The sequence below is a fragment of the Arachis hypogaea genome, chromosome 17, assembly GCF_003086295.3.
Source record: "Arachis hypogaea cultivar Tifrunner chromosome 17, arahy.Tifrunner.gnm2.J5K5, whole genome shotgun sequence".
Lineage (NCBI taxonomy): Eukaryota > Viridiplantae > Streptophyta > Magnoliopsida > Fabales > Fabaceae > Arachis > Arachis hypogaea.
Window position 1 is genome coordinate 7,961,821 of NC_092052.1, and position 15,925 is coordinate 7,977,745.

At 34.0% G+C, this 15,925-nt stretch overlaps 1 protein-coding gene across 1 annotated transcript; it reads right to left on the minus strand.

Annotated features, from left to right (window-relative positions):
• Nucleotides 1–392: 392 nt before the first annotated feature.
• On the minus strand, nt 393–4,045 carry LOC112766472 (tRNase Z TRZ2, chloroplastic). The gene is made up of 8 exons (XM_025812369.3): nt 3,501–4,045; nt 2,639–2,801; nt 2,498–2,568; nt 2,058–2,153; nt 1,867–1,980; nt 1,649–1,717; nt 1,240–1,314; nt 393–688 (listed from the first exon to the last, which is right to left on the minus strand). Exons 1-8 carry the CDS (start codon nt 3,891–3,893, stop codon nt 599–601), a joined length of 1,071 nt encoding a protein of 356 aa, XP_025668154.1. The 5' UTR covers nt 3,894–4,045; the 3' UTR covers nt 393–598.
• Nucleotides 4,046–15,925: the final 11,880 nt, after the last annotated feature.

Sequence of the window (15,925 nt, forward strand, 5' to 3'; positions counted from 1 at the left end):
TTATATAAATATAAAATTTATGTGAGAGAAGGAAAGAATATAACTTTTGTTCATATTTTGTTGTTAAGACTTGAGAGATAGAAAAAGAAAGCTCTTACTCGAGTGAGCTAGAGGGGGCCAACTTTGAAACTAAAAAATCATTTGAAAACTCATGTTTGGGGGGGGGGGGGGGGGGGGGGGGTTCACCACCCCCTTTTCCTTACACTACGCTTCGCCCTGCTCATCCCACGTTCTTTAATACTTAGAAAGAAATATCCCTTAGTTCTATTTCAAAGATTAATTTGTCTAAAATTTAATTTTTAATTAAAAATTTATCGCTGTTTAATAAATTATTGTATATACAACCTAAAAATCAAATCTCAATATTTATCGCTGTTTAATAAATTAATCCCTTGCTAAATAACTTTTTTTTAGCATATATAGAATCATTACTTGGTTGTTGGTTCCTACAACACATTTATAGGGTAACAACTAACAACTAATCAGTGCTGCTGTATTTAAAAAATAATTAAAAAAAAAAAACTCTACTTTACAAGAAACTATGAAACATACAACACAGACAATGAAACTATCTTTGTTTTCTTCATTTTCACGGTACTCATTGATATGCTGATTTGAAACCTTCAGTCAGAGGAACCACTTTTGCTGATACCTTAGACTGCAATTTTGATGCAGCCTGACGAATATCCTGAGGATCACACTTAAATAAATATTTTTTTAAAAAAAAAAATAGAAGGCTATTTATATACTGAATTTATAAAATGCACTTAGGTTTTGAAACATGCATATAATATGCATATTAGGATAGTGTAGATTTACACTTTTATTTTCTGTTTTTAGGATTTTGTGAAGGAAAAAGAAAAGAAAATAGGAAGTAAAAACAGAAAATTAAAACAGAAAATATTTGCACTTCCTATTTTCTTTTCTTTTTCCTTCACAAAATCCTGAAAACAGAAAATTAAAACAAAAATTAAACATAATAATTTATCTATATCAGAATTGAGAGGCATAAGAAACATGTCTAGGGGATATTTTTTAACCAATTTCTATATTTTCGAAAAAGAAAGCAAGCAGAAGACACATCTCTATTAACCCCCACAATCTTTGTCATTTCTATCTCAGAACAGGACCCTAAATGAAACCTTAATGAGGTGGTACAAAATGATAAGCCCCTTGAACAAGTTACAAATCATGATGCAAGTCCACTGAACAACAATAAGAGGAACACTGGAACATTACCTCTATACTATATCTTGATGAAAAATGAGTCAATACAACGGCTTTGTTTCGAATCCACTGAGAATTTTCCATGATCTACAAAGATAAGACAAGTTTACTTCAAATCAAGATCTAATCCACATTGAGTTCAGTCGAGTCACAATTTTGAGAAATAATTAATCACACGAGCAAGCAGCATGAATTTATCAGAGCAGATATAGAGGTTCTAGGTTCTTAACATTGAATATGGCATGGAATCAAAGGATAACCAGCAATATACTCGTTTAATCTATTCAGTAAAAGCTGAATATAAACCACAAAGCTTTTTGAGAAAAGACAAAGTGCAAGCTACAAAAGTAGATCTTGTGCACCATGATTTCATCAAGCTACCTATAAAGAAGCCATAAAATAATGAAAGATGTCACATTACATCGAATAAATGTGTATGGCCATGTTGTCGAGCATGATCTATGCTGTAGGACTCATCGAGGAAAGTTGCCTGTACAAAAAGTTTAAACAATAAACCAATCAAACAAGAATATTTAAGACATCTAAACGAAGATTGGATATGAAGTCAGAAGACACCACAAAGAAAGAAAATGCTCTAGCATTTTCTTCAAAGCATTTCATTAAAAGATTATACAGTACCTCAGTTATAAGAACTTTTGCTCTCAATGCATCAGCATTATGCGGGTCAAGCATAAAATCGGGTGTTGTATCACCGGTAAAGGCTACTTCAGGAGCTAATATGGTGTCTGTAATCTAGAAAGGAGAGTTCATTAAAAGTAAAGACCGAAGAAGTTCTATATCAGAATCACAACTTAGCAAACATCACAAACCTCAACACCAGACTTCTTTAATTTCTCAATTTGTTTCCCTTTCAGGTGAATGTACTGTTTCTTCAGCTTTTTCCTAATAGAGTAGACTACATAACCCTGCATAAGAATACAAGGTTAGCATCATTCTTATCCCAAGAGACCAAAGAAATTTTGCAAAGTTCAAAGTACAGACATTACATAAACTCGAAAAAACACTATCATTAACAAAACATACAAAAAGAGATGTATAACACGCAAAAATAATATTAGAATATAAATTTGAAGATTGTTCTGGCAAAACAAAAAAGGATGGATTTACCAGGAAAATACATAATAAGATTCAAAAGACTACACCATAAGTCAAAACCTGTTTAGTTTTGGTCCAAGTTTGTTTCAAAATCTTTTGCATGAGTGCGCTAACATCAACTTGTAAGGGCAACAAAATGATAGAATAAACTTACCTGGCTGGGTATAACATGATTTGTCTTGAACGGCCGGACAACAAGGTTATTGCGGATCTCAAACGTCTCCCCTGAAATCAAACCTCGATATCATTTCCTCGGATAACTTCTGTCATTAAAGGAAGACAAAATGAAACATACCCACATCCAAAGCAACCAATTCAACATTCAATTCAACTTGGCCCAAGGTCCTGTGAATATCAAGCAGCTTTTCAACATCCTCTTTGATGCAAGGAGGCACAAAGACAGTAGCAGGCTTCAAATTATATAATCCACGGCTGGCTATATACATTGGCAACCCTCCCTATATCATTCACAATCAATGTAAGCTTATACAAAGTTTACACTCAACATCCAATGTACAAAAGGTGGAGAAAGTGAAAAATCCACAAGAAAATAATTAGGATGCAGAAGCACATGCAGAACAAATAAGACATGATATGATATGCAAAACTAAACTGAGTCTTTGAGAGCCTAAACCCATGTACTTATAAGAAATAGTAAGATTTCAGCTAAAAAAAGCTATTTTTAAAAATTCCAATTGATTTTGAATGCTTTACTGTAAAGTTACTGCGACATTGTTTTATTCCAGCAAGCACAACAAGCCTTAGCCATTGCAAATTCGGCCTTTTCTATCATACATGCAATCAGAACAATCTACTTTGATTAAACAACAATGGCATTGTCCAGTTAAAAGTTGATATAATTAAAATCTTCCACATAATTGAAAAACCTGAAAGACAATTTTTTTTAGGAGCTACTAGTTTCATTTTCTAAACAAAGCTGAAAACTCATATTTTTTGGAAATCCTGATTAGTTTTTAAAATTTATCCAAACAGGTAAAAAGGGATTTCTTTTAATCTTATCCCCAGTAAAAAGTTACTCTTTTTTTTCCCTTAAGAGGTTAAGCTGTTTTTCTCAGACATAGAACCCTAATCATTCATCAACAGTAGCTCATACATAACAAAGCAACACAAAAGGGTAAAAATGAATTTCAACTTACAATGTGATCGAGGTGAGCATGAGTGATGAAAACAAAGTTCTGATGAATAGCCCTAACTGGGCACCTCCCAATATCAAATGCACATTTGAATTCAGGAACAATAACGCATGTCTCTTGGCCCCCAATTGAGATACCCTCGATTGAATAACCCTCCAATTCCAAACCTTTCCGGTTCACCTGCGACCGGGCTAACCGGTATTGCTCTTCGTGATCAATGGCCTTGCTGATTTCGGATAAGTAACCGGAAGTGGGACCCTTTATGGCGCTGGTAACGGTGGCATGTGTGCTTTGAATTTGAATGGGAACCTGGTTTGCGAGGGGTTTTGAAATGGGGTGGTGGAATGGGAAGAGTTGAGGGGTTTTAAAAGGTGAATTGCTTAAAGAGATTTGCATTATTGGGTGCTGAAATTGAGAAGAAGAAGAAGAAGAAGAAGAAGAAAGGGTTTAGAATGGGTTTAAAGCAGAGGTTGATGGTGGTGGTTTCTGGTGGAGGGAGGATAAGGTTTAATACACTAACTCGCTCAATTGGTTTGGATAGTTTAATTAGAGCTTTATTACTATCTTTACTACTTATTTTTCATTGAAGAACATTATTTTTGTTGACTGAAAATTGATAATAATTTATTAATCACATGAATGTTTTTGGTTTGGTGGCCTTTGTGATTTTAGTTCTGTGTATGAAGAATTTTTGGTTCGGTAGGTTATTGATGTATTGAATGAGTTTTATTTTAAAAAATTCACACTAGAAACAACTCTTTTACTTTTATAATTCATACTACTGTAATAGTATTTTTGTTAATTGAAAATTGATCATCATTTATTAACCACATGAATATTTTTCGGTTCAGTAACCTTTTTAATTTTGGTTCTGTGCATGAGTGATTTTCGGTTTGGTAGGTTGTGGTATTCTAATTGACTTGTTTAACATACACATGTTTCTGTTTGTTGATGTATTTAATGAGTTTTGTTTAGGACAATTTATATTAGAGACAACTCTTTCACTTTGATAAGCCATACTCCTGTAATAGTATTTTTGTTGATTGAAAGTTGATCATCATTTATTAACTACATGAATATTTTTCAGTTCGGTAGCCTTTTTGATTTCGGTTATGTGCATGAGAAATTTTCGGTTTGGTGGGTTGTGGCATTCTAATTGACTTGTTTAACATACACATGCTTGTGGTTGTTGATGTATTGAATGAGTTTTATTTAGGACAATTTACATTAGAGACAACTCTTCACTTTGATAAGCCATACTACTGTAATAGTATTTTTGTTGATTGAAAGATGATCATCATTTACTAACCACATGAACATTTTTCGGTTCAGTAGCTTTTTTTATTTTGGTTCTGTGCATGAGGGATTTTCGGTTCGTTGGGTTGTGGCATTCTAATTGACTTGTTTAACATAAACATGCTTGTGGTTGTTGATGTATTGAATGAGTTTTGTTTAGGATAAGTTACATTAGAAACAACTCTTTCACTTTGATAAGCCATACTATTGTAATAATATTTTTGTTGATTGAAAGCTGATAATAATTTATTAACCACATGAACATTTTTTGGTTCGGTAGCCTTTTTTATTTTGGTTCTGTGCATGAAGAATTTTCGGTTCGGTGGGTTGTGGCATTTTAATTGACTTGTTTAACATACACATGCTTGTGGTTGTTGATGTATTGAATGAAATATTAACCAAAATTTTTTATTGCAACAAAACAGAACAAGAAAATGCCAACAATGAAGGAGAAGACACATTATAACGTAAGTAGATTAAATATATTTATCCACTTTCATTTGAATATTATCTATTTTGTATTATAAATATATCCGCACATTCTGTTTCAAAACTTGCAGAAAACTCACTATTGCAGATGCCAAACAAAGGCAATAGCAATAGTGTACAGGAAAATGGGTCAAGAAAAGAAAGATATTGTGAAAGGAATGTGATTTGGTGGTCTGGCACATGTACCAGAAATGAACGTCTCTAATACACTGCTGATAGAATTGCTTGATCGGTTTGATATAGAGAGAGAGGATGTCTGAAAACAAAATAGGGGACAATAAACATAACTCCTTGGAAGGTAGCAGCTGCCCTCGGCATAACCAATGGAGGTAATACATTTTTCACTTACTGCTTATTTTCAGTTCATTGGTGTCCGGATAATTAAACTGGCCGTTTTTGTCTTATTTTTGCTATTAAAATATTGTAGGAAATCTTTTTCTTGAAAAGGTTGATTACAACAAGTTGAATCCAGCAGACAAGGAATGTGCTGGATATGAGTGTAGAAGGGGAGGAGAACTAGAAAAAATTTAAGAGGACTTTTGTTGTCTTCATACAAAAGTGCTTCTTCCTCCCCACAACAGTAAGTGTGGCCTCCCCAATCCACAAGCCACCGATCTTTCATGTGGACAACCTTAGGGAATGAGATTGGGTAAAGCATGTCCTCAACTTCTTAATAAAAGGAGTTGAAAACAAGAGAGAGGGGGAAGAAACAGTCTGTTGATGGTTGTGTTTTTGTATTGATGTTGATATTCTTCCATGAAACAAAGTTCCTCCGCCCATTTGTACTTGATGCTCCCCTGCACCATGGGTGGCCTATTGGACAAGGAAAAAGATCATTGAACGGGTTTCATCCAAAACAACACAACCATTGGTAAGTACTATACTAAAATTTCCCGAAAAATTTGCTTTGAAATGCTTTTAGGTTATAATTAAATTATTTGTCCCACTTGCAATTGTTAGTTTTGTTCATTTGAATGTTTCTGCATTAAGAAATATTTTTCTTGATGAATAAATAGTTGTCATGTACTATTCACCATATGAATATTTTTCGGTTCGGTAGGATTACTTTATTCGGTTCACCGAATTGTTAAATTATTATTTTGATGATTAATTAATTGAGATCTTGTTTCTGTTTTAGGGACTTCTGTACAAAAAACAAAAAAAGAAAGAAAAAACAAAAACAAGTAATTTGGAAAAAAAAAGAAAAGAAAATAAAAAAGAAAAATGTTGGGAGGGATTCTTCTTCAGAAGAGGAAAGACTTTCCGAATCTGAATCCGAAACCCAGTAAGTTTAATTTTTATATCAATTTCATTTAATTTGTATTTGCTTAAATTTGTTCTTATGCACTTGTTCTTATATATTGTAGAGAAGAAGAAATAAAAAAAACCACAACAAAAAAAAGAAAACAACCATTGAAGGTGGTTAAAAAACAAACAAAAAAAAAAGTCTGTGCCTATAGATTTAGAGAGCACAAACGAATCTGAAAACGAGTAAGTATTTTTGTTGATTGCATATATATCTATTTTCGGTTCGGTGGGGTTCTAGGTTTCGGTTTAGCAGTTTAACTTATTTTGGTTCGGTGTTATCTTTGGGTTTGGTTGACTTCATTGTTAGTGTCTTGTCTCTGGTATAAATTCAATGTGTTTATCTGTTTTACAGAGAAAATAAAACTAAGAAAACACCCATAATAAAAAGAAGAAAACAACCAGAAAGAGTGGCAAAAACACCAACCCAACCTAAGAAGGAGTAAGTTTCTCGAATTATATTTTCTTTTACTGATACTTACATTTTAGGTTTCTTGATACTTATTTTATGAACTTTCATAACTGAACAAGAAAAAGATAATGCTGCCGAAAAAAGAAAACGAGCATTGGAGATAATAAGGGAGAAAAGATCAAAAAAAAGAAATGATGGAGCTCAGTCAACAAACATTGCTCCGGATCAGTTTGACTTTTCACAGGGAAAAAATGATTTCTCTCAGACGTAAGATTCAGTTTATTATTCTCGAATTCTTTTTCTTACTTGGCTTACTTTTGCTACAACCTTTTCTAATTCCTCTAGATTCAATTACTAATATTTATTTATATTGCTTAGGGTGTTGACTGTAAATATTGATAGTGAGCAAGTTTTACAGACACAAAGAACCTCTACAACTTCTGTAGATGCTGCAAGCAATACCAGGTAAATTGGTTCAGTGCATATTATATTTTCGGTTCGGTGATTGCCCAAAAATAAATTTAATGTCTTTCTAGACCTCTGCTTTTAATCTTGATTTCTAATTTTAATTTGTTATTTTTTTAGGAAAAATATCCCGAAAACCCCGGTCAAATATTTTAGAAAAAAGAAAATCTTTCCAAGAAAGACGTCTAAAACTGCACAAGTATAAGTTAAAATATTTATGTTACTCTTTTAAATTTAGTTAATAATTTTTGTTTAATTAATCAAAAGGAAATTGTGTTTATGACTATGTGTATGAAGTTTCTAATGAAGAGTAAGTTTCACATAAAAATTCCTTTTATTAATTTTAATGGTTGTTATTGAACTGTTTTCTATTTAATGCAACAGCCCTGCAAAAGAACAAGAACAAGCCCAAGAACCAACGGTGCAACAAGAATCAGAACAAGAAGCACGTGTTAATGTGTAAGCATTAAATTCTTTAATATCACTTTTGTTTAATATAATTTTGGTTCACTATAAGTTTGGGTTTTGGTTCAGTATAAGTTTATTTTTCGGTTCACTATAATGATTAGTGTAATTTCTGTTAAATATCATTATTAAATATGATAATAGTTTGGGATAATTATAGAAATCTTTACTGTTTAATGCAACATCCCTGCAAAAGAACAAGAACAACAAGCCCAAGACCCACCGGTGCAACAAGAATCAGAAAAAGAAGCACCTGTTAATGTGTAAGCATTAAATTTTTTAATATCACTTTTGTTTAATATAATTTCGGTTCACTGTACGTTTTGGTTTTGGTTCAGTATAAGTTTGGTTTTCGGTTCACTATAATGATTAGTGTAATTTCTGTTAAATATCATTGTTAAATATGATAATAGTTTGGGATAATTATAGAAATGTTTACTATTTAATGAAGCAAATCTCTGGAACAGCCCTGCGAAGAACCAACAGAGCAACAATCCAAACAAGAAGCACCTGTTGATGTGTAAGTTTTACTGCTTATATAAATATCGATAATGTTTACTGCTTATACATGGTTTAATTATGGTTCGGTTGAAACCAGAAATGAATTCAATGTTTTGTTGTCTTTGGACTCTCTTCTGTTTCTTATAGCTGCCCTCCAGAACCCAACAAGCAGGGTGTTACAGGGTCTATTACAAGCTCTGTTATTGAACAATTTTTCAAGGATGTCGATGTCTATCAAGTTTCTGATGAAGAACAATCCAAAGAACCTCCGGTGGCATGGCAATCAGAAAAAGAAACTCTAATCTTATCATCATTTGACAGGTATGTTACTTGCTTTTCTTTAATATCATTTTTGTTTAATATCATTTCGGTTCACTGTTAGTTTGGATTTAGCTTCACTATTTGTTTGGATTTCAGTTCACTATAGTGATTAAATATCATTTTTGTTTAATATCATTGTTAAATATCTACTATCCTACAGTACTGCTCAACCTAGTGAAAGGGAAGATGAAAGGCCTTCCTTTAGTCTTGGGATAAGTCCACCAACATCTCAACCAACTCAGCCCTCTCAAGAGAGTGATTCATAGCTTGACATCTTGGCAGAGGCGGTGATAGAGGCTAGAGTGGAAGCAGCATTAAAATTTGGCGAAGGAACATCTTCAGAACCAACCTTACCAGCGGCTCAAGTTTACAAAACCCCACAGAAAAAGACAAAAATCACGAATGAGCTGATTGAAAAGTGTTATCATTGGATGACACATGTAAAACAGACAAAAGATGGTACCAATGAATATGAACCATTATTTGTCTTGAAACATGAGAGACTCTACGAGAGATTAAGAGAATATTTCACGTTTCTAAAGCCCGAAGAACAAGTGCATGCCGTGGTAAAATCCTTTGCCAATTGCGTTAACATTAATGATTTTTTTAAACACTCTTATATAGTATGTCTCATAAATTTTCATCCTGTAGGTGGTTAGTATACACAGCTTGATTCTCAACAAAATAAAAACTAAACAGTATCAAGAACAAATATACATTGTGCCGATGGATATTGTGGTAAGTAAATTTCTTATTCACTGCTTTTTACTTTTCGGTTCAGTGAGAATGTTAATATTGATTCACCTGATTCTTATGTCTTCTTTTGAGTACTTTTGGATTAAGAAAACTTTTCTCTTGAAGATTGAATGTTTTCCACGTTTTATTCAGCATATAATTTTTGTTCGGTTCGGTGAAATATGATTTAAATGATGTTGATTTTGCAGAATTTTATCGTGGGAACATATGGCGACAAGTACTATGATAAGAGCACAAAAAAAAGTCCACAGTTTTAATATTCAGCAGTATGACCACCACTGGCAGTTTATTGACAAAAGGAAACTTGCATCCCATCCATTTGTAAGTTGTAATATTTAAAATTGTTTGATAATTCTCTTGTTTGCTATTGTTTCCACTGAAATATTCTATAATTTTCCGAAACTTCAGCTATTTGTCCCAATTTGTAATGGAGGGCATTGGTGGTTGTGGATTACTGATGTAAACAATAAGAAATTCTATGTCCTTGACCCTATCAACAAGAAGCCAGAAGAAATATCTGATTCGAGAAAGGAAATAAAAAAATTTGTTGTAAGTTATTTTCTTGTAAATTATTGAAATTATTCTGTACATGAGAGGAGTTTAGTTCACTGTTGTTGGTTTTTGTTTATTTACTTTTTTTGTCTCTTTCAGAGTTTAATAATTTTCCAGATGAGGGTGTACGCTGGGGCGGAACCCTTAATAGAGGATGCACTGGGAGAGGAAGCAGAGTATATCCCATTGAATGGTCAATGTACAAAGTAAGAATCTTTCTCTTCTATAGTGCTATTTTTAATGTGTTTTATTTTATATACTAATGATCGTATTATACTCAATTCTTGCTTAGCTATGATTGTGGAATATTCGTAATGAAATGGCTGGAAACAATAGATCCACAAAAAATAAAGAGCGGCAAGAGATATAAATATAAAGCTTGGACACAAGTAAGTACTTTCTAAATTAATAAACTTCTTTCTTTTCTTATTTCATTTAGTTAAGTTGATATTGTAACTAGAGCTCTGAAGTTGGTTGTTATTCTGTTCAATAGTTGTTTTCCATGCAGAAAATACTATTCTTGTTGATTGAAAATTGATCACCATTTATTCGCCACATATAAAATTTTCGGTTCAGTGGCTCATATAATTTTGATTCACCAAGTGAATGTTTTTCGGTTCGGTGGCCTCCTTTTAATTTGTTTAGGTTTAGGGTTACTGTGATTCCATTTTTACAGTATAACTAGGGCTTTGAATTAAATTTGTTGTTATTTAATGTGGTTTTGATTTACTTGATCTTTAATGTGTTCAGGATGTAGGGTTATTGTGATTGCATTTTTACAGTATGATTAGGGCTTTGAATGATATTGTTCTTATTTCATTTGGGTTCATTTCTTATGTAACTAATTCATTTCAATTGAAATGCAAAAAGAAATTAATGACTCCAGATACAATTATGGTCTACATTTTCTGTTTCATGAAATGAATAAAATGAGAGACTAAGTAATTTTAGAATCTGAAGCAATAAGACTCCCCAAGCCGTCTGCTTTCCTCTCCAGCCCTTATTGTAAATACACATCTGGGGATTTAGATAGCAAATAGCATATACTAGTTGTAATTAACAATATTTTGTTTAACTTGTTTAAAGATCAAAAGATGCATACTTCAAATGTATATATGTCAATGTATGTATCAAACAATGCAAACAATGCTTCTTTCAAATGTATATATGTCAATGTTAATGTATATATCTATTCTTAATATCAATGTATATATCAAATGTTAATATTTATATATCTGTTGGAACTGTGTGGCTGCTGTTTTATTCCAGGTTCTCAGTGATTGTAATCACTGTATTTATGAATACATTTATAATCCAAAAGAACACAGTGAACCAAAATTAATACACTGGGCGAACCGAAAAGGTAGAAACACACTGAACCCCTAAACCCTAAACCCTAAATACTAAATCCCTAAACCATAAAACCTAAAACCTAAACTCTAAACCCTAAAACACTGAACAATGAACCCTGAACCCATAAACCCTAAATACCTAAAACCCTAAAACCTAAACCCTAAACCCTAAACCTTGAACCCTAAACCCTGAACCCGAACCCAAAACTCTGAACCTAAACCCTGAACACTGAACTCTAAACCCTAAACCCTTAGAACCCTGAACCCTGAACCCTAGACCCCTAAACCATGAACGCTTAATCCTGAACCCTAAACCCTCAGCCATGAAAGGGGTGAACCGAAATTAATAAACGGGGTGAACCAAAATTTTGAAACACACTGAACTCCTAAACCCTGAATCCTAAACACTAAACCCTAAACACTAAATTCCTAAACCCTAAAACCTAAAACCTAAACCCCAAACCCTAAAACACTGAACATTGACCCCTGAACCCAAAACCCTAACCCTAAACCCTAAACCCTGAACCCAAACCCTGAACTCTAAACTTGAACCCTGAACACTGAACTCTGAACCCTAAATGCTAAACCCTAAACCGTAAACCCTTAGAACCCTGAACACTGAACCCTAGACCCCTAAACCCTAAACCCTTAATCATGAACCCTAAACCCTCAACCATGAAAGCGGTGAACCAAAATTAATACACGGGGCGAACAAAAAATTTGAAACACGCTGAACCCCTAAACAATGAACCCTGAACCCATAAACCTTAAATCCTAAATTGACCCACGCCTAGATAAATTTACCCGCCTCCAACGTCACTAAAATAAACGTGACTTCCACGTGCTTCATTATAAAAAAACAAAATTCTTCTTCAAAACGCACAAAACCTATCCTTCTCTTCAAATCTCTCTCAAAATCACTCAAATTTCAGTCACATTCTCTGCGAAAACAACGACTGCAGAAGAATAGCTAGAAGATTTGGCAACGAACAACCACAAATGAACAAAAACAACAACAGAGACTACCAAAGGTATGAGAAAACTACTGTTCACTCAAAATCTTGCAATGTCGCATTTCTCCTAGTTGCATGTTAGGTTTACTGGATTGATTTGCTTTGTTTAGAAAGTTGAACTATTGTGAATGTATTTTTACAGTATAACTAGGGCTTGGAATGAAATTTGTTGTTATTTTCATTCAGTTCAGTGGATAGTGTAACTAGGGCTTTGAAATTGGTTGTTACTTTGTTCAGTACTTCTTTTGCATGGAGAAATACTATCATTTAGCAATAGTGTTCAAGAATATGATTCAGGAAAAGAAAGCTATAGTTGAAGAAATAGGATTCGGTGCCTTGGCATATGTCCCAGAAATGAAGGTATCTCACGCCCTCTTAAGAGAATTGATTGATTGCTATGATGAGTATCATAGTTGCCTAAAAACTCTCCATGGAAAAATATACATAACACCTGCCAAGGTAGCAGCTGCACTGGGGATAAGCCACGACGATAATACACTTTCCACTTCTTGCTTATTTTCCGTTCATTGCTCCCTTTAAATTCGGTTCATTGCTACCTTTAATTTTGGTTCATTGCTACCTTTAATTTCGGTTCATTGGTATGTAAAAAATTAAACTGAACTTTTTTGGCTCATTTGTTGCTATTAAAATATTGTAGGGGATCGTTTTCCTAAAAAGGTTGACTATCGCAAACTGAATGCGGAAGACAAGGCAATATTCGACAGCCTCAAATGTGTTACGTTGGCGACTTTGACAAAGTCTATCCTAAATATGAGTGTTGAAGGGGAGGAGAACCGGCAAAAATTCAGCAGGACTTTTATCGTCTTCATACAGAAGTGCTTCTTGCTGCGAACGATGATAAGCGTGGCCTCCGCGATCCATAAGCCGCCTATCTTTTGTGTGGACAACATCCGACAGTGGGATTGGGTATGTCATGTGCTCAGCTTCTTGAGAAAAGGAATCGAAAACAAGAGAAAGGGGAAGAAATAGTCCGTTGAGGGCTATGTTTTTGTTTTGATGCTGATTTACTTCCATGAAACCAAGTTCCCTCACTTGGATGGACTTGATGCTCCCCCGGCATCGTGGGTGGCCTATTGGACAAAGAAGATGATACTCGACCGGATTTCTAAGGAAGCAACAGACACAATGGTAATGTGTTGATTTGAAGCATTGTGAATGCAGAAATATTTTTTTTTGATAATTGAATGTTTATCACGTATTATTCATCACATGAATTGAATTCGGTTGAGTGGTTATGGTCATTTTGATTCACCTAATTGTTTTTGTATTTCCTCGTTTCAAATACTCTGCTAACTAAATAATTTTATGTTTTAGGGACTTCTGTATAGAAAGCAAATAAAGGGGAAAGAGAAAAGAAAAAGGGAGAAAGAAGAAAAGAAAGTTGTTGTTGTGGATTCTTCTTCGGAAGAAGAATCTTTTTCGGAATCCAAATCAGAATCGGAATTTGACAATATAACGCTGGCAGAAAGAACAAGACAAAAGAGGCTCATGAAAAAAGAAAAAATTGTTCCAACGGATTCAGAAACATCAAGTGAATCTCAAAACCAGTGCAGTTTGAAGACACTGCTTCTTTTGAATGTATATATGTCAACATTAATGTAAATGTTAATATTAATGTATGGATCTAATGTTAATGTATATACTGATTCAAGATGGATTACTCCTTGTCTTGTTATATACCTGTTGGAACTGCCTGACTGCTATTTTGTTGCAGGTTCACAGTGAAAGAAATCAGGGTGATTACTAATACATTATAAACTCCAAAAGAACAAAGTGAACCGAAATTACTACACTAGGCGAACCAAAAAGTAGAAACACACTGAATCCCTAAATACTGATCCCTAAACCCTGATCCCTAAACCCTAGACCTAAACACTAAAACCAGAACCTTGAACACTGAACCATGAACCCATAAACCCTAAATCCCTAAAACCTAAACCCTAAATCCTAAACCGTAAAAACACAATGAACCAAAATTAATGCAACTGGTGAACCGCAAAAGTGCATATCTCAACATAACACCTATAATTTTATAAGAATGCTACTATCAGAACTCAGAACTCTGAACCACGAACCAAAAAATAAATTCTTATTATTCAACTTAGAAATTAATATGCTAGACGAATCGAAAAAATACATATATCAATATAGAATTTCACAAAAAAGTGACTATTCATTAAAGACTATCAACATTCAGAAATTAAACCTGCTATAACCATGGTGAACCGAAATTTGCTCATGCGTGAACAAAAATTTACATTAATAAAAACTAAAACTTGTAAAATCCTGTCTTAGATAATTCATATCTGGTGTATTGAAAAGAGTGGAGCTTGACTGAATCAATGATCCGGAGTCTAAAAGGTTCAACTACAAAAGATATAAATAATTGTATATTAGAAAATTGAACAATTGAATTTTTAACTAATCAAAAGCAAGTCAGTTTTACCTCACTTGGAGCTGTCTTTTTCTTTTTCTTCATGGCATTTGAGATTTTTTTTTCCAGGTTTGATCCAAGTCTGTTCTTGGGCCGACCTCTTGTTTTGATACGTGGTGGGCTTTGAAGATTGTTCACATTGCTTAATGTCACTTCTTCGTGGGTTAACAAACTTTTTCTTTTCCTTCTCTCTTGATATTCTTCCATCTCTGCCATGACCTTGTCAAATGCTCGGTGCAAAATTCCGGTCAACTCTTCAGACTCGGATGCAAATTCACATATATTGTGTGACTGAAATACCAATTCATCAAATCTCTTACTTCTTGGCTCCAGTACAGGTTCATCTTGGCTACTCTTGATGTGTGTATGCCTCCTCTTTATGTTCTTGCTCCAGCGTTCCAATATGTATTTCGGTGCCACGTTATCCACTCGCTCAAAGCTTAGAACGCTTAGGGAATGGTGGCACAATATGCCCCTAGACTCAAACAGCAAGCAATGACACTTTACATCTCGTGATACTGCGTCATAGGTGACGACAAACTTGTTGAATGTGGAGTTGGAAACCTGCTCTATGACTTCATATGTTGTGAAACCTAGGGTGGAATGCATTGATCTTGTGATACAATTAACTTTACCTCTAAATTGAGCTTGAACTTCCCTGAACTTCTCATGGGTATATACACACTGAAACTGTGCCTCTATTGCTGATTTTGTTGTGCACGGTATCACAGTGTGAAAATCTGCAACATCAAATTCTCTCTCTGCTTGTTCTCTGCTTGCGAGGTAATTGTCGTATTGCTTCACGAATTGTCTCAAGGAGCTATTCTGTGTGATGAACTTGTTAAAAAATGAATGCATGCTCTCGCTCCTTTGTGTGCTTCTCATCCCGGCCCAAAAGTGGTGATCCAAGTAAACCAGAATCCATATATGCCGATCCTCGTACAGCTCTGCAAATCGAACCGAATTTATAAGTTGTGGTGAACCGAAAATAGTGCATGCTTTTGGGAAAAAAATATATAAGCATAAAAATTATTCGAATTGAAATC